The following is a 20637-nucleotide window of genomic DNA, read 5'->3' as shown; positions in this document are numbered from 1 at the left end:
AAAGAAAGCTTGACTGAAATACTGAGACAGAGAAGTAACTGACAAAAGCTACAAACATTAACTGGAAGCATCACTGAGTAAGGAACATAAAAAAGTCCTGCACCTATTAAATACATTGAGGTGGTGTTAGGAATCTGAAAACAAAATAGGATGGCTGTGCAGAACCAGTCTTGAAATTGACAGTTCTGGAAACTTTCAAATGTGCCTGTAACAGGAATAAATTCAATTTAATACATCGATACTAATAACATATTTTAGAAATAATAAATTAGAACAACATACTGTGCAATATATGTTCATACATCAGCAGCAACAACCTATTTAGCAACAGTAAGTACTATTTAGGCAGTGCTCTTGCTCAACAGAAAGTAAAGAAAAAGGACTGTGCTTTACCTATGAACCAAATCTGACTCACATGGTTGCACATAATTCAATGTTGGGAAGGTTAGTTTCACTATATGTTGCACATCACAATTCCTTCATTACAAAGAAAAATGTCAACATTGCACATTATAAATACTTTTAAAAAAATGTTAAAAAAGGGTAGTACAAGGAACTTTATAATTCAGTTCTATGTTGCCATAGTAAGAAATAAATAATAAGGAATATCCAATATTAAATGTAAAACCTGGGCAGTGCGTTAATTAAACTTTTACTGTAGGCAGTAGTTATCTTAGTACTGAAAAAAAGTCTTCACATTTCCATCTCCATCAGTATACGTCATACTATTTTCTTTTGATCTTGTCATGTCATTAGATGCTTAAAGACAGGGACACATATGGAAAACTTTAATGAAGCCACAAAAGAAGTTTGGTGCTTCTGAACCAACTTCTAAATGGAGATGTCACACTTGCGAGGTTTGATGATATCCATATTCCTCTCATACAAGATATACTGAGTTACTGCATCACCACACGTTCTCTATGTGTGTTAACGTTACGTTTTGGGTGGAACATTTTAGTTCTATTCGGCGGGTTAGCTCATGTGGTATTACTCGATAATACTGCTCATCATACGAATGTCTGTAAAATAAGAATAAAATTGTTTATGTATATATTCAGGGAGCCTTGCATTAGAGATTAAACAATGATTTCACTAATTAACTTTTATTGTACCCCTAAAAATACAGCATTCATAGAAATTGCAATGATACACAGCACAGTCCAATTATAAGGCAAAGCAGCAGAAGTTAGCATGCTTTCAGACATGGGCAAACACTGGAATTCTGAAAAGAGGTAATAATTATAATCTAGTGATAGGGAAAATTTAAGTGTGATTTTTTGATTGTAGACACAATCACATAACATGATAATCATAGCCAGTTTTGCCCTTACAATGGTAATTTTTCGATTGTATACATTAACTCACAGGAAGCCCTTGGTAAATATTTAGTTCGCCAAATACCACTTACCTTTATCATGCCCTTATCCTGCATCTTCATGAGGTTGAAATGTTAATCTGGATAGTTGGCAATGTTAGTAGAAGAAGGTCGCTAGATGCCCTTTCTGTCGCCATCCCCCCCCCCCCCCCCCACCCCCACCCCCCTCAGGGATGGAATTTGTGTGTACGACATCCACCTGCATCTAGTTATCTCACGTGAAAGTGTGAGAACATTTTCATAATGTTTGTGAATCATGTAACTGAAGTGGGATGTAAGTACCAGCCAGGTATTGGTTGGTTGGTTTAAAGGAGGGGGAAGGGACCAAACTGCAAGGTCATCAGTCCCTTGTTCCCGGTAAAATAATTACACAATGGAAAGAAGAAAAGAAAGGTGCGTACAGCACAGTAACAGGAGAATGGAATAACCAGAAGAATGACAGAAGGACAACCAACACTACTATGGACAAAACAGGAAAAGAAAACCACAGAGAGAAGCAAGAAACAGGTAGAAGGGATAAAAACAAGAGAGCAAATGACCGTGGCTGGCCAACCACAAGAATAAAAAGGAAAAGCCAGCCATTCTGTGACACATTGAAACATCTGGACTAAAAGCATTAGAGTGGAGAATACAAAGGGACAAAGGACACGCATGAAAACTTATATAGAATGATAAAACTCACTGTTACGTATAAAACTAAATTAGCCTATGAGGTGTTGTCAGCTAAAATTAATGGCAATGAGTCCGGTAACTGAAGAGTCCATCTCAGGGCAGCCAAAGAAGGACAGCTCACCAAGAAATGGGCCACTGTCAGCCGGGCACCACACCGACACTGAGGTGGGTCATCACGGCACAGAAGATAGCCATGTGTCACCCAAGTGTGGCCAATGTGGAGCCAACAGAGAACCACAGAGGCCAGCGTGGAGGTCTCCAACACATTCATAGTCTCTTTAATGGCACACAGTTTGTTGTGTGTACTGAGGTTATGATATTCCATCTCCCAAAGCCACAAAACCTTGCAGTGTAGTACTGAACACAAGGTCAGTTGCAGAGAAGCTGATCTCCATAAGTAGTTTCCGTGTAGCCTGTTTGGCCAACCTGTCGGCACGTTCATTGCCTGGGATTCTGACGTGACCTTGGGTCCAGACAAACACCACTGAACGACTGGACCATTCCAGGGCATAGATGGACTCTTGGATCGTTGCTACCAAAGGATGGCGAGAGTAGCACTGGTCGATAGCTTGTAGGCTGCTCAAGGAGTCAGCACACAGAAGAAACGACTCCCCAGGGCATGAATGGATGAGCTCAAGAGCACAAGAAATAGCCATCAGCTCAGCAGTGAAAACACTGGAGCCATCAGGCAAGGAATGCTGTTCAATATGTCCTCCATGGACATACGTGAAGCCGATGTGATCATCAGCCATCGAGCCATTGGTGTAAACCACTTCATGGCCCTGGTACATGTCAAGAATCGAGAGGAAGTGGCAGTGGAGAGCCATGGAGTTAACTGGGTCCTTAGGGCCATGTGAAAGGTCAACGCAAAGCCGCAGCCTAGGTGTACACCATGGAGGTATACGTGAATGTACCACAAGTATAGGTGGCAAAGGCAAGGACTCCAGTTCGGAAAGAAGGGATCGGACACAAACTGCAATTGGAAGCCCTGAACTGGGCCACCGATGCGGGAGATGAACCGCCATGGGTGTAAAAAGGAGATAGTAATTCTGATGCGCAGTCCACTTAAGCTGACGAAGGTGAGGAAGCCAATCCAATTGGGTGTCGAAAACCAGTCCTAAGAATCGATATGTTTCCACTACAGTGAGTGGATCGTCATTAGGGTAAAGTTCCAGTTCCAGATGAGAGCAGTACAACACTGACAAAAGTGCATAACACCTGACTTTGTGGCCGCAAACTGGAAACTGTGGGCTAGAGCCCATGATTGCACCTTGTGGATAGCTCCCTGTAGCTGCTCAGCAACACCACTACTGGAGGAGCAGTACGAAATGCAAAAATCTGCATACAGAGAAAGTGAGACGGACGGCCCTACAGCTGCTGCTAGACCATTAATGGCCACTAAAAATGGAGATACACTCAATACAGAGCCTTGCGGGAGCCCATTCCCCTGGATCTGGGGGAGGAACTAAGGGGGGCACCAACTTGGACATGAAAAGCATGAAGTGACTGGAAATTTTTGATAAAAGTCAGGAGCAGGCCTAATATACCCCACTCATATAATATGGCAATGATATGATGTTGCCAGGTCATGACATACGCTTTTCGTAAATCAAAAAAGACGGCAACCAGGTGTTGGTGTCTGGAAAAGGCAGTTCAGATGGCACTCTTGAGGGACACAAAATTATCAGTGGTAGAGTGAACCTGGTGGAAGCCGCCCTGACAAGGAGCCAGCAGGACATGTGATTCCAGGACCCAACCCAACCACTGACACACGACACGTTCCAGCAGCTTACAAAGAACATTGGTGAGGCTGACGGGCCGATAGCTAGCCACATCAAGTGGGTTTTTACCGGGTTTGAGCACCAGAACAATGGTGTTCTCGTGCAATTGCAATGGAAAGATGTCATCGCACCACATTCAGTTGAAGATGATGAGGAGATGTTGCTTGTAGTCAGATGAGAGATGTTTAATCGTCTGACTGTGGATCTGATCTGACACAGGAGCAGTGTCTGGGCAGTGTGCAAGGGCACTGAGGAGCTTCCACTCTGTAAATGGGGCATTATAGGATGCACTGTGGCGTGTAGTGAATGCGAGGACTGTCCCTTCCAGCCACCATTTGAGAATGCGAAAGGCTGAGGGGTAATTCTCCGATGCAGAGGCTCATGTAGAGGCTCGAGCATAGTGCTCAGCAAAGTGCTCGGCAACCGCCATTGTGTCGGTAGATAACACGACATTTATGTTAACACCCGGAACACCTGGTGGGGTCTGGTACCCAAAAACACATTTGATCCTTGCCCAGACTTTAAGGAGATGTATCTCTCCCAACACTCCTGCTTCCATCATTTGATAAGTTGGCGAATGTGGGTACAGAGCCATTTAAAGGCTATGAGATGCTCCAGGGAAGGGTGCCATTTATGCCGCTGTAGAGCTTGCCAATGCTCCTTAATTGCTTCAGCATCTTTAGGCGACCACCAAGGGACCGTCTTTCGCCGGGGGCACAATAATAACGAGGGATCACATTTTTTGCCACAGAAACAATTGTTGTAGTCACCTGCACAACCATCACATCGATGTTTTCGTGTTTGGGAGATTCAGTGGTGACAGCAGAGGTGAAAGTTTCCCAGTCTGCCTTGTTTAAAGCCCATCTATGCAGGCATCCATGTGCCTGACACTGGAGCAGTGACAGGAAGTGGGGAAGTGGTCACTACCACACAGATTGTCATGTGCTCTCCAGTGGATAGATGGGAGAAGTCCTGGGCTGCAAATTGATAAATCAATGGCCGACTAACTACCATGAGCCACACTGAAATGTGTGGCGGCCCCAGTATTTAAGAGGCAGAGGTTGAACTGAGACCCCACAAGGGGTTATGGGCATTAAAATCTCCCAAAAGTAGGAAAGGTTTAGGGAGTTGATCAATCAGTGCAGCTAATACATTCAGGGGTACTGCACCATCTGGAGGAAGATATACATTGCAGACAGTTATTTCCTGTGTCATCCTTATTCTGACAGCCACAGCTTCAAGAGGGGTTTGAAGGGGCACAGTTTCACTGCAGACTGAGTTTAGGACATAAACGCAGTTCCTGTAATATCCCTTATAGCCATGGAGGGCAGGGGACCGCATTGCCGGGAACCAGATTTCCTGGAGGCCAATGCAAAAAGCAAGTGTAAAAATTAACAGTTGCCAGAGCTCAGCCAGACACTGGAAAAAACTCCGCGATTCCACTGGAGGATGACGTCACTGTGAGACTGGGAAGGCATGTAACATTCAATGAGGCAATTTACGCCTCAGGGTCACCTGCTGCCACTGACTTACTGCCTGAGCAGTCTATATTCATTGTGTCTGAGGGTATGGCAAGATCTACATCCTCAGCGGATGCCAGAATCTCCACCTCATCCGCAGACGCAGAGCTTGTAGGTAGTGGTGGTGTGGGTGCCACCGCAATTTCCTTGGTCTTGGGGATCTTCTTCAGGATTTCTCTCAATGCTCCTTGGGTTTCCCTGGCTGGGAGGACTCCACTGATTCAGTCTCTGGGACTGAGGATGATCATGAAGCCCTATGACCAGCTGCTTTGGGGCTCTTCAGCCACTGGCGGGTGTCATATTTCCCACTAGCGGAAACCTGGGATGGGAGTGACCCATGGGACCCCTTCCTAGCGAGAGGAGCCGAAGATGATTTACACTTCTCTGGCACAGAAGAGGGAACTCATATCCCCAATGGTTGGGGGGTATTGTTCCCGAAGTAAGTGGTGCAGGAGCAACAGGGAAGGAAATGCCCCCATTATCAAGGGGGCAGGTGTAGTCTTCCGGCTCTGAGAGGTGACTGGGGTTGGCGGAGATGATGGGGCTAGAACTGTTGTAGCGGCAGTTTAAGACGATGTCATACGTACAGGATGTAGGTGTTCAAATTTCCTCTTAGCCTCAGTGTAGGTCAGTTGGTCCAGGGTCTTGTACTCCATGATTTTCCTTTCTTTCTGGAGCATCCTGCAGTCAGGCGAGCAAGGTGAATCGTGTTCTCCGCAGTTGACACAGATGGGAGGCAGGGCACATGGAGTATTGGGATGTGATGGGCATCCACAATCTCGACATGTGACGCTAGAAGTACAGCGGGAAGACATATGGCCGAACTTCCAGCATTTAAAGCACTGCATTGGGGGAGGGATATAGGGCTTTACATCACAGTGGTAGAATATCACCTTGACCTTCTTGGGTAATGTATCACCCTCAAAGGCTATGACTGAGGCACCGGTGACAACTTGATTATTCCTCAGGCCCCGTTGGACGCGCCAAACCAAATGTACACCCCATTGCTCTAAATTGGCGCACAGCTCATCGTCAGACTGCAAAAGAAGGTCCCTATAAAATATGATACCTTGGACCATATTCAAGCTCTTATGGGGCGTGATGGTTACAGAAACATCCCCCAGCTTGTCACACACGAGTAACACCAATGACTGGGCAGAGGATGCTGTTTTGATCAAGACTGACCCACATCTCATTTTGGGCAAGCCCTCCGCCTCCACAAACTTGTCCTCTACATGGTCAACAAAAAACTGAAGCTTCATCATCATGAAAGATTCCCCATCAGCTCTCAAACATACAAGGTAACGGGGCGAATAAGAGTGGCTGCCATCCATGGTGTGCCAGGGAAGGGAACAATTTGGGGTCGTACTTCTGTGCATTGAATTGAGCCCATGAACACTTAAGAGACTGCTGGTGTTTGACCACCACAAGAGACGATGTACTACACTTCATCGCATGTCATCCACCCTGATGCCACCCACTCCAACTAAGGGGCCTCCCCACGGCGCCACACAACCAACAGGGTACATGGCGGTCCCACCACAATGGACTGGCTACCGTGCTGGATATCAGGTGCAAGCAAACAAACAAGTCCACTATCATCATCAGCGTAGAAAACGATACTGCACACTTGATGGAAAAATACGCACCCAGGAGGGTGACCTTGCCCAACTTTTGGAGAATGAGCAGAAGTGGAGATCCACGTCGATGAAGGATGCCATAGGTCTCAGCGCATGATGGACATGCACCATGTAAGGCGCCCTTTCCCAATTGGCTCGCTCTTCAGGAAAATTTTGAAAAATGGAAGTCAAACTCTACAGGGGACAATCACATAAAGGCTGAAACATGTGAGACTCCTTTTAGTCGCCTCATGACAGGCAGGAATACCTCGGCCCTATTCTACCCCCCAGACCCGCAGGGGGTCCTGTTCCCAGTAAATGGTAATATATTAAAATGGAGCAAACAAACTACGAACAATACATAGTCTATATTAAAAACTGTTTACACAGGATTGTTAACAAGTTCTGTAAATGTTTACTCTCTCTCTCTCTCTCTCTCTCTCTCTCTCTCTCTCAATGTATTTAGCCAGGAAGATTGTGCATGCACAACAGATCTATGACAAGTCAATCAAATGCTAGCTGGACAGGTTCCACCTGATGCCAGTATCATGGCAGCAGTGCCCCAAAAAGTTGTCTCTCATTTGTTCCCCCACCATCTGCAAGGTTTTGTCAGTGGTAAGGTTCCTTAATGCACAAAACATAGTGCCCATCAAAATTCATCATTTGTTCTGTCAGCTACATGGGCAAAACGTCATGAGCAAACAGATGATGTGTCACTGGTGTAGGATTTTTTCTGAAGGTCATCAAAGTGCACATAATGAAGACCAGAATGGGCAACTATCCCTCATCAATAATCACCTGCTTGAGCTGGTGTGGCGGCACATCCTGGAGAACCATTTCTTCATGATTACATAGTTCAGCAGCAATTTTCCATGAATATCGTGAGCCTTGTCACATGAAATTGTCACTAAGCACCTGCTGTTCAAGAAATTGTGTGCCATGGTTGAAGAAGACTGTCACACACTGGTTCCATTCAGAGGCGACAGACTTCTATGACACAGGAATACAAAAGTTGATCCCATGATATGACATGTGTCTTAATTATTTTGGTGACTATGTCAAAAAATAGCTCAAACATTGCTGTACCTGTTGCCAATAAAGTTTTTCATGTAACTATGTTATCTTTGTTTTAAAAGATAGGGAAACTTACTTTCTGGATGCACCTCATACAAATATCATCGGCTATCATCATCATCATCATCATCATCATCATAAATCATTCAAGTTACTCCCTCACACAGGGTGTATATGTGGACAAGGAAAAAAAAATCTCAGATTTCCCGGTTACAAAATACGTTTTCCCGGGTGAAAATACTTTTTCCATGTTTTCGTAAATATGGACTTATAAATTCAAATTCCACCAAGCACAGCAAGTTAGTTGCCAAAGCATTGAAATCAAGATTGCAATGCCCTTTTGTAAGCCAATCATAATTCTTGTCACATGATCTTGCCAGCCGATGACAGCAGTTATTCAGAGCAGAGGGAACAGGATGTTGTCAGCCAATAGCAACATCACTTAAATGGTTTAAATTAACATATGTAGTGTAGCTACAACAAAAGCTAAGCTTTCACATATAATATAGATCTCGAAGATTAATAAGTGCCGGCCACTGTGGCCGAGAAGTTCTAGACACTTCAGTCCGGAACTGCGCTGCTGCTGCTGCAGTCGCAGTTTCGAATCCTGATTTGGGCATGGATGTGCGTGATGTTCTTAGGTTAGCTAGGTTTAAGTAGTTCTAAATCTAGGGGACTGATGACCTCAGATGTTAAGTCCCATACTGCTTAGAGCCATTTGAGACATTTTTGATTAATAAGCTACAAGAGAAGCTGAGCTTTCACAAGTAATATTAGTCTTTTTTTGCAAGTGTTACACTTTAAGATACATCACAGAAATGTGCCAGTAAAATTTAAAATAATGACATAAATGTGTGGTCTTCTGGGCTCGAAATTCTTCTAAGTGGCTGGTCCTCAACGTGTGATTTAAGAAATACATTGCTCATTCTCACACGTAATATGTTTTATATTGTGTAAAAGAAAATTTACTTTGAAAATAATACTTTTCAAACCACCATTCACAATATTTTCCTGAAATCTGTCAGAAATAGATTCGTTTTGGTAGTTGACACAGAGCGCCAGAAAGCAGGCATTATGCAGCTACGATGGCATAGGAAGCCCATATGTTCGTATTTATAAAGCATTAAGAGGTCTTACAATAAGTCATAAAAGAAACAAGACATCAGAGGATACTCCAAGAGCATCGGAATTTTGTAAACCATACTAAAGTGTATAATTCAGCTTGATGTGCACATTCGCATGTCCATATTCGGAATGAAGTAGGTCCCAACCTCACATTAAGCTTTTCACTATGGTTTTCGGGATGAAAATTTCTTGGAGTACCAGAACTGTACTATCTCACATTTGGTTCTTTATTATGGTAAAATGCCGTACGTGCCAGAAGATGAGAATGTGCACTTGAAATTCTGTGAACAATTGGAACTAGCCATACTGTGGAAGGAAATGCTTTGTTTCAAATAAATTGATTGTCTCCGTGGAAAATATTAATAAAAACCAAGTTTCTTTAGAAAACCGATGAAAATAACTTCACTGTTCCGCAAGGCAATTATTGCTTGCAAGGCGATTATTGTTTGGCTGTCAAACACGTGGAAATAAAATCAGAAAAGTGAAACTAATAATTGTTTTCAGCCTTCCATAATTATGTGAATGTATTTTAATTCATTTCATAGCTCCTGGCCACAGAAGCCTGTTTTGTTTCCATTTGACGTGGGAGCTGTAAACCAAGAGGAAACAGCAAAAAATCACTAAACATAAACACAGGTCACGTGGGAACTACCTCACCCCCCACTACAATTAAGACTGCTCTGTGCATGCATGAATCTGGCAGTTTGGGCGCTCCAGATAAATTTATCCGCTTCGCATCTGCCTACAAGTAGCCAGAAGCTGGAGAAGGTACCGCTCACATGTGACTGAAATGCAAATGTGCATGAGCCCACTGGCAACTGCCCAAACGAATCTAAGGTAAACAGCTTTGATGTCACGCTCATCAGAAGCAATTAGTTGTTACGAAGTACTGCATTGTCTTCATCCGAAGGCCACTGACACAATTTGCTGTTGGCAGGCGGGATGTTGTGAAGTGCGCATTTCCTTTGCAACTAAGCTTTTATTTTTTTTCTCTCTCATTTATGTTTTATTGCTGCAGCATTATTTTGCAGTAGTGGGATAAAGTAATATTCTTTGCTAGAGTATCAGTTTTTAACAGTCAAAATTACATAAATTTAACAGAAAACTAAAACAATGAAAAATTCCTGGAATTCTGAAAAATTCCCGGGTTTTCCACGGTTTTCTCCCGGATGAAAAAATTCCTTGGTTTTTCCCAGATTTCCCGGTTGTCCCAGAGCGTATATACCCTGCTCCCAATATTGCCAACTGCCTCCTCACCACTGCAGTATTCCCAACCACAAAGCGTTGTATGTAAAACATCTTTTGACCAGAAAATGAAATGATAATGACTGTATGTAAAATATAGAAATGAAATAGCCTTTAATTGTGAGTCTCTATCTGTGTCATACAGACAGCTGTACCTATTGGTTGGTCGTCACAAGTTAAGTGTGCATGTCTATCCAAGTTCTGTTGTAAAGGAATCCATACACAAACTGTATCACAAAACAAACAAGTGTCAATTAAACAAGATCATATAAATCAGAAGATGAATCACGGCATGAATGAAGATCCAGTAGTAACTAGAATCCTTTGCTGTGAGTGGAAGTGTAGTACTCATGAGTTATCCTGCTCGGTACCACACTGTTGTAAATCGACTGACCAACCATCATCCATGCAGAGACATCAGCAAATGCAGGTTTTTGTAAGTTACTGATTGACATGCTTGACAATTTTGCAGTTGTGGGTATGACACAACCCCCTCAGGAGACACCGCGTTAACGAAACACTGTCCGTGTAGGCAAGGGAGTTTGTGTGATCCAATGAATTGGAGGGCTATACCAGCGGTAGTGTAACTACCAGCAGGGGCTCCCAAGCCGGACAGGTCTCCATAGAGGATCCTCCAGACGAAGTGTGTCTCCCAGTGTCCTGTCCTGTCCTGTCCTGTCCTATTCTATTCTATTCTATCCCATCCTATACACTCTCTTCCTTTCCTTTTCCTCCCTCTGATTGTGTGGCAGCAGACACAGTCCCTTAATGTGGACAGCGGAAGATCCTTGGAAACCAGGACAACGTTGATGTACATAGGCCTTACTGCGAAGGGATGGATAGTGTTTTGTAGTCGTGGTGAAGACAAGCTATCTAAGGAGTAAGGCCCTGAAATAAAACCTTGGCAGCTGTCCAGGCTATGAGGTGACAGATCCACCAGGACACTCAGGGGCTGTGGGCTGATAACCCACACAACCAAAAAACACATATCACAGAAACTAAAAGGAGAAACAGCCGGGTGGATCTTAAGGATATGACCTTTGGCCTGAAAAGAAAAACCTGTATTGGTTTTTGGTATGTAAGGACGTTGAGAGAGGAAAGGAGGCTAAGACAGGTTAAAAAAGAGATGGGGAACTACTGACTAGATATATTGGGACTACGTGAAATAAGGTGGCCAGAATCTGGGGAATTCCAAACACCGAATGGTGGAGGGCTGCTGTATATGGGTCAGACAGTTGAAGACACAATGCATAGGAATGGTGAAGGGCTCTTACTATCTAAAAGCAGCAAGAAGAACTCACTGGAGTGGAAACCAGTCTCAGAAAGGATAATAACCGCACACTTTAAAACAAATGTGTGATATGTCACTGTAATTCAATGCTATGCACCTACTGAAATAGCTAATGGAGAATTAAAAGATGCATTTTATACAGAGCTTAACAGAGTCCTTAGACAAATAAATTCTAGAGACATAAAAATTTTAATGGGTGACTTGAACGCAAAAGTTGGTTCAAAAAATGAAGGGCTTGAACATATGGGTGTGCATGGTGCGGCGATCAGGAATGTAAATGGTGAACTGTTGATAGATACATGCGCTGAACATGACCTAGTCATTGGAGGCACATTGATTCCACATTGTAGCTGCCATAAGATAACGTGGGTTTCTCCAGACCACGTTAGCAAAAATAAAATAGACTACATAGTCACAAGCCGCAAGTTCCGACACTCTGTTAGATGTCAAAAATAGAAGAGGAGCATACGTTGGAAGTGACCACCACCTAGTTTTGGCAGAATTCAGACTGAAGATAGTGGCAAATAGAACCAAGCTCAATCACAGGTGAAAGAAAATAGATGTGGCGAGATTAAAAGACCAACAGATCAAAGAAACATTTGCCCTTGAACTACAAAACAGATTCCAGGTCCTCTCTGAAGAAAACTTTATGGAAGAGGGAATTGAAACATGTTGGCAAAAAATCAAAGACAGTTATTTAGATGTGGCAGAAAAAATCTTAGGATTTAAGGCAAATCAAAGAAAGGAATGGATCTCTGATGCTACATGGAATAAAATCATCCACGGGAAAGAACTAAAACTTACGTTAAATCTTTGTGAGACAAGAACGCAGAAGAGCGTAAGGAATACACAGAGGCGAACAAAAAAGTGAAAATAAGACTACGTTGAGATAAAAGAAAATGGATAGATGAGCAAGAAAAATTAGCAGAAGAGGCAGCAAGACAAAGAAATATGAAAGAGCTCTACAATATAACCAAACAGTTGTCAATGAAGAACTTCAGACGTGGAGGGCCAGTTACGAACAAGGATGGGGTGATGCTTGCAACTCAACAGACACAGCTACAGAGATGGGAGGAGCACTTCAAGGTACTGTTAAATTGTGAAGACAACCAAGATGAACAGGTAAGAGACATTCCAGAGGAAGTCAAAGAAGATCAAGATATAAATTTGCAGAGCCCCACAATGGACAAAATTAGGATAGCTTTGAAAACACTAAAGAATACAAAGGCTCCAGGCCTAGACAACAGGGCACTGGAGCTCTTAAAAGCTGATACTGAAAGCACTGTTAAAATGTTCCATCCCTTGCTGAAGCATATTTGGCTTGAAGAGAAATCTCCACAGGAGTGGAAAAATTGGTTTGGTGGTAAAGCTCCTGAAAAAGGGAAATTTGTCAGACTGTGACAATTGGCATGGTATTACATTGTTGTCAGTGCCCATAAGGTCCTCACCAGAATTATTTTGAGCAGAACTAAAGAGTCTCTTGGAAAGCGACTGCGTAAAGAACAGGCCAGTTTTATGGCACAGCACAGTTGTGTTGATCGTATTAACACCCTTAGGATCATTTTAGAGCAAAGCAAAGAATTCCAAGCAACCATGTACCTGGCATTCATTGATTTTCAAAAGGCCTTTGATTCTGTGAGACAAAGTGCTCTGGCAGGTGTTGCGGAAGAATGGCATACCACAGAAGATCTTAAACATCATAAAAGATCTATATGATGGCTACAAATGTTGTGTACTCCACAAGGGAAATATGACAGAGGCCATAAAAGTAACAACTGGAGTCCGGCAGGGTTGCATTTAATCACCAACACTTTTTCTACTTGTTCTAGACTCAGTTATGAGAAGAGGAGACGAGGAATCCAGTGGGGGATCCATGAACGTCTGGAGGATTTGGATTTTGCAGATGACATAGTTTTATTAGCTCAAAGGCTGACTGATACGCAAGCTAAATTAAACTTGCTGAAAGAAGAAGTAGAGACTGCTGGCCTCAAGATAAATACAGGCAAAACAAAGGAAATAAGAGTAAATTCAGGGAACACGGAGGTGCCACTGTTAATAGGGGAGCAGCAGGTGGAGACTGTCAACTCATTCCTGTATCTGGGTAGTATAGTGACGGAAGATGGTGGAGCTGGAGATGATGTGAAAAACTGCATTAAAAAGGCAAATGCTGCCTTCATACAATTGTATTCATTAAGGAAAAACAGAAATATCACATACAAAACAAAAATCTGTATTTTTAATACAAATGTGAAGGCTGTCCTTCTGTATGCCAGTGAAAGCTGGAAAATGGATAAAAAGATAACATCCCAGTTACAAAGCTTCAGAAATAGGTGTCTTCGGTGCATCATGAATATCTGGTGGCCAGAAAAAATATGTAATGAGGAGCTCTGGTGAATAACAAACCAGATACCTATAGAAGACCAGAGACGAGAGAGAAAGTGGAGTTGGTTGGGGCACACCTTGAGAAAACCAGATGGAGCCATCAGGAAAAAAATATTGGAATGGAATCCCCAGGGAACAAGGAAGAGAGGAAGACCTAAGGGCACATGGAAGAGGACAGTGGAAGGGGAAGCAAAAAGAGTTAGCAAGACCTGCGCAGAATTGAGGCAAATGTCCAAAGACAGAGACGGATGGCGAGTTCTCCTGGATGCCCTATGCCCTCATAGGGGCCAAAGGAATTAAGTCAAGTCAAGTCAAGTAAGTATGACACATCCATGTGTTGATATAAAGTTCTAGTAAAAATTATTACAGATGGTGATGCATGGTGTTACAGTCATGAGAGCTACTGCAATAATTACAGGTTGCAATGTGGGTATGAGATAACTGGTTCTTCACCATGACAATACTCCAAATTGCAAAGTGTTGTGCATCAACTGTTTTTTTGGCCAAAATACAAAATGATAATGACTTTATGTGACAAGATAAAGATTTGTATTGATCTGTAATCTGTATCTGTAATGAGTTATAGCTAAAAGTGAGCCTCTGTGGGTGGAATAACCGGTACTGTACCGCTCAGAAAGGGCAGGAATCTGGGTTCAAATTCCAGTTCAGCATACCATTTTTACTTGTCTCATACAATCATCACAGCTAATATTGTAAATGGAGTCATCATTTCTTCCTTGTGCCTTTGTCCCATGTATCAACATAGGGTCAGCATGGTCATTAACAGATTTGGCATGGTTAATTTAAGTGTTGGCTGGATGGCCTTCCCCACCACACTATTATGCCCCCCCCCCCCCCCTCACCACCAGAATGGAATATGGGCACCGAAACTGCATGCATGTATTGTTATTAATGTGAAAGTGAGTAAAAGTTCTCTATATGTTTGCAAATCACGTGATTGATGTGGGACTTGGGTACCAGCCCAGTATTCACTTAATGGGATGTGAGAAACCAAAAATAGCTCTGAGCACTATGGGACTTAACTTCTGAGGTCATCAGTCCCCTAGAACTCAGAACTACTTAAACCTAACTAACCTAAGGACATCACACACGTCCATGCCCGAGGCAGGATTCGAACCTGCGAGCGTGGCGGTCACGCGGTTCCAAACTGAAGCACCTAGAACCGCTCAGCCACAACGACCGGGTGTGAGAAACCATCTACAATCCGTATTCAGGCTGGCCAGCACACCAACCTTCACTGTTAATGTGCCAGGCAGATCCGGGCCCGATGCACCTCCCCAACCTGTAAGCAGCATGTTAACACACATGGCTGCTGAGGTGGGTAAATATTCTGCATTGAGTAACATAATTAAGTCTTAAAACTAAGATAGTTTCACACCCATCCTATTCACTGGGTCTGTGTGACTTCATCTTATAATTTAGATTAAAAGAGAGTCCAAGCCTTTTCAGGATAAAGAAAAATGTGAAACGAAAATCACCAAAACTGTGAAATCATTTTTATGAAAACATGCACTCTGAACTAAATGAAACTTCTAGACAGATCGTGATTGCTCAACTGATTCAAAACAGTGTGTAACGAAGTCATCCTGTCAACCTCTACATGGAAGGCAAAAGAAGGTAATGTCCACAAAGCTGCCCCTTTATGTCTTGAAAGCATATTTGAGGTCTTGCCCATTGCTGAGAACGTATCTAATCCAGCATCAGACTCCTCTCTTGTTAGAACCAAAGCCAATCTCGCTGAAAGGTCTGGAGAAGTGCAGAATTTAGATATGGTAGTCAGTGGGAGCTCCAATGTTGGGTGGATGATGGAAGGCCCTCGGAGAAACAGTGCACAAGTTGGGAAAGAAAGCCAGTGTCAGCTAAGTGCGTTTTCTGAGGCTCTCATCTGAGATATGGAAGAGGTCCCACCAGTAGCCACTGAGCACACTGGGTGCAGCTAGCTGCAAATTGTTCATCACTGATGCCTGCCTTCTACATTCAGGGAGAATCTCTGATTTCTGTTGGCAGCTGACTGAATTGTCATTCCCAAAATCAGTTGTGGTCCTCTTCCTTACAACAAATAAAATATCTGAAAACAAAAGCTCATATGATTTTAGAAGAATTACTGTATGACTGAGAAATAGTGCATTGCAATCATATGATCAGTCGATAAGTTCCAACCCCATTAATATAGCAGTCCATTCACTGTTGTGACATTTGATTATTATGTATGCCAACTGATAATCTTAAAGAAATCAGTAAGACATCTTGCAAAAAGGGCACTGAAGCTTCAGGGCACAAAGTCACTGTTACATGCAAAAACAATGATGCTATCTGCTTTTCACAAAATCCATTCAAGGAACATAATAGGTACTGGTTGTACCTATGTAGAGTTGTAGAATTACTGCAGGTTACTGTAAACTACCGTAAGTAAGAGAAGACTACAGTAATTTCCCTAGTTAACTTGGTCAGTTAAGCTCATAACTGCATTTCCTGTATGTTAGGTGTGTTGCATATCTAAGGGGCATTACCTCATTTTCATTGCTCTGTTTGTGAATGAGATCAGTGTCTTCAGTGTCTTACTAGGTTCCCCCAGAAAACGGAAGTGGTGAACTGCTTAGAAACTGGATAAGGATATACAAGGGTTGCCCAGAACGTAATACACCACATTCTTTTTCTCAGCCAAAAACAATGCTACAAGTGTGAAACGTTACATATGTATTATTTGAAGTCTCCTGAGTGAGCGTACCAAGTTTCCGTCACTTCCGACAGATAGTGTAGCTGCAGGACAGTTTCAAAATGTCATCTGTTGGTGATGTACCTTACAAGCAATGTGCTGTTATTGAATTTCTCACTGCAGAGAAAGAAACTGTGGGAAATATTTACAAACACTTGCGCAAAGGTTATGGAGCATCTGCTGTCGACAGAAGCACAGTTAGTCACTGGGCATGGAGGATGAGGTCATCAGAAGGCAGTTCAGTGGAGCTCCTACAATTTGCAGCGGTTGGGGAGGCCATCCATGGCTGTCACACCTGACTTGTTGCAGCGAGCTGATATAGTCATTTGCAAGGACAGACACATTAGGACTCGGCAGTTGGTGCTACACCTGTCAATTAGCAAAGAAAGTGTGGATGCCATTATCTGCCATCAGGACAAGGACTGATACTGACAGGGCAGTCATGCCCTTGTTTCACACTGGAGGAAGGATATAAAATGAGATGGAGATTATGTGGAAAAATAGGGTGTGTAGATAAAACACCACTCTTGTGTGTGTGTAACTCTCATTATGTTCCATAAAGAATTGCTGAAGATGGAAAAATGCAGTGCATTAATTTCTGGGCAACCCTCATATAAACGGCTACATAAACTATGGAACATTTTTGTTCTATATAGTTATCCTCCCATCTGGTGCTTAAAAATAAGCAGTATTTACAGCGAGATTCAAATTTTCAATGTTTAATTCAGGTTTTACTCAAAAGTTATTGTTGGTTTGTAACGTGAAACAGAAGGATGTTGTAGCAAAAATCAAGACAAGCAATACAGTTATATTATGTAGCTCTAGAAAAAAAAATTTCCTTAAAACCATATCAAACTTTGCTCCAATACTTCATTGAACTTATATAAAACATTCTATTGTTATTCATAAACAACTTTCACACTTATCAATAATAACAGGAAACTGTTGCCTTTGATCATGATGAAGCATGTTCTATTGGGTACGGAATAACAAAAATAATTATATAGATTTGTACGCGTAAACTGTACTTGCATTGAAAGTACTCAATATTGCTTTGGTTACATAAAAGAGCAAAAGTTACGTGGTCCACTAATTTTTATTACTTATAAAATGCAATTTATATTTTTTAAGAACATAAAATATACAATGGACTAACACCCAAGTGCATGCTGTTCTAATAATGTGCAAAACACACAAAAGGCAGAGAGAAGTCATCAACTTCCGGTTTCCCTCTCATACACTCACTTATGTTTCTTTCCTTCCAACACTACCCATAATCCTATCATTTACCACATCATTTATCTACTGTTTTGGTAGAGTGAAACTCTATATCCAAGTCATCGTAGCAGTAATGAACAAAGGAAAAATCCAACATCAGTGAAGATCGTAGATACCATAGAAATGAAAGATGTCACCAAAGCAGAATTAAGATTAAAAGATGGAACACTGTGTAAAAATTATTATGACCCAACGGGATGCAAATGGTTGCTCACCATCCCAGTTCATTTACATACTGAAGTATTTTCATGACACTCCAATGTCAAGTCATCGGGTAGTTTCAAAGACCTTTGATATAATCAAAAGCAGATATCATTTGCCAAGTCTCAATTGAACTTTTTTTGTTGGTGGTTTTAGGGCGCAAAACTTCTACGGTCATTAGCGCCCAGCCCGTGACTTAGGAAACAGGAAAGAAACCAAAATTTAAAACCAGCAGCAATGGGAACAAAGTCATAAAATTTGAGAAACTAAAAGCAGAAGGAATGCTTAAAAATCCACTGCAGAAAGGGGTTGGTTGTCCCCAAAATAGCTTCAAATGACTGACGTCATTTCACTGTCACTAATAAACTGGAGAACGCAGTCGGCTGAGCACGTGTCATCTGCTAAAATCGACGATAGATCAGGCGATAGCTGTAGACGGGAGCGTAACGGATTAAAATAGGGGCATTCAATTAAAAGGTGTCTGACCGTCCACAGCTGAGAGCAGTGGGGACAGAGTGGGGGAGGATCGCCGCTTAAAAGATGTCTATGGCTAAAAAGACAGTGCCCTATCCGGAGTCTAGCTAAAATTACCTCCTCCCGACGACGCGTTCGGGAGGAAGAGGTCCAAGCGCAAGGAAGGGCTTCACTTCCCGCAATTTATTATGGGGAAGTGTTGACCAATGCGCATACCATAAATGAGCAACTTGGCGACATAAACCGCTCCGTAGATCGGTGAAGGGAAGCGACTGAATAGCTGGCCGAGGAAGAGAGACTGCAGCCTTGGCCGCTATATCGGCCGCCTCATTTCCACAGATACCAGCGTGTCCTGGGAGCCAGAGGAACGCCACCGAGACGCCCCCCAGGTGGAGCAAGCACAGACAGTCCTGAATCCGGTGGACCAGAGGGTGCAAAGGGTAAAGAGCTTGGAGACTGAGGAGAGAGCTGAGAGAATCTGAGCAGATTACGTACTGTATCCGCTGATGGCGGCGGATGTAGTGGACAGCCTGGAGAACAGCGTAAAGCTCAGCAGTATAAACCGAACACTGGTCGGGAAGCCGAAAGTGATTTGGGGTGTCGCCAACAATATAGGCACTCCCTACACCTAACGATGTTTTCGAGCCGTCGGTGTAAATAAATGTGGCGTCCGTCATTTGTGCACATAGAGCAGCAAATGCCCGACAGTAAACAAGTGTAGGGGTACCATCCTTGGGAAATTGACATAGGTCACAGAGCAAGTAGATCCGGGGACGGAGCCAAGGCGGTGCTGTACCCCAAGTTGTCAAGAAGGTTTTAGGAAAGCGGAAGGAGAGAGAATGGAGCAGTTGACGGAAGCGGACTCCCGGGGGTAGTAGGGAGGAGGAGCGGCCTGCATACCCTACATCAAAGGAGGCGTCGAAAAAAAGGTCATGGGCTGGATTAGCAGGCATAGAAGACAGATGGCTAGCATAACGACTCAGAAGGACTGCCCGCCGATTGGACAGCGGAGGTTCAGCAGTCTCAGCATAAAGGCTTTCCACAGGGCTGGTGTAAAAAGCTCCAGACACTAAACGTAATCCACGGTGGTGGATAGAGTCGAGACACCGAAGAATAGACGGCCGAGCAGAGGAGTAGACTATGCTTCCATAATCCAATTTCGAGCGCACTAAGGTGCGATAGAGGCGGAGAAGGACCACTCGGTCTGCTCCCCAGGAGGTACCATTCAGGACACGGAGGGTGTTAAGGGAACGCAGACAGCGAGCCGAAAGATAGGAAACGTGGGAGGACCAGCACAGTTTTCTGTCAAACATAAGACCCAAGAATTTAGCGACGTCAGAAAACGGAAGGTTGACAGGACCGAGATGTAAGGAGGGCGGAGGAAACTCCTTACGTCGCCAAAAATTAACACAAACGGTCTTACTGGGTGAGAAACGGAAGCCGATTTCGATGCTCCACGAGTGGAGGCGATTGAGACATCCTTGAAGACGTCTTTCAAGAAGGCTGGTCCGTTGAGAGCTGTAGTAGATCGCAAAATCGTCCACAAAGAGGGAGCCCAAGACATCAGGAAGGAGACAATCCATAATTGGATTTATGGCGATCGCAAACAGTACAACACTCAGCATGGAGCCCTGGGGTACCCTGTTTCGTTGGGAGAAAGTACGGGAGAGAGTCGTGTTCACCCGCACCCTAAATGTGCGCTCTGCCATAAATTCGCGAAGAAAAAGGGGCAGCCTGCCCCAAAAGCCCCAAGAGAACAGTGTGCGGAGGATGCCTGTCCTCCAACAGGTATCGTATGCTCTCTCCAGATCAAAAAATATTGCTACCGTTTGGTGTTTCCGGAGAAAATTGTTCATGATA

At 43.3% G+C, this 20637-nt stretch overlaps 1 protein-coding gene across 1 annotated transcript in view; it reads right to left on the bottom strand.

Annotated features, from left to right (window-relative positions):
• Positions 1–636: 636 nt before the first annotated feature.
• The window catches only part of LOC124723052 (F-box only protein 30-like), an 83604-nt gene continuing 63603 nt past the window's right edge, over positions 637–20637 (bottom strand). Inside the window, exon 8 of the mRNA XM_047248233.1 lies at positions 637–1022. Within this exon, the coding sequence (XP_047104189.1) occupies positions 908–1022 (115 nt within the window). The 3' untranslated portion in view covers positions 637–907. The remainder of the gene's footprint in view (positions 1023–20637) is intronic.

The sequence above is a fragment of the Schistocerca piceifrons genome, chromosome X (assembly GCF_021461385.2).
Source record: "Schistocerca piceifrons isolate TAMUIC-IGC-003096 chromosome X, iqSchPice1.1, whole genome shotgun sequence".
In the NCBI taxonomy this organism is placed as follows: domain Eukaryota; kingdom Metazoa; phylum Arthropoda; class Insecta; order Orthoptera; family Acrididae; genus Schistocerca; species Schistocerca piceifrons.
This window is presented reverse-complemented; position numbering and strand designations above follow the sequence as displayed.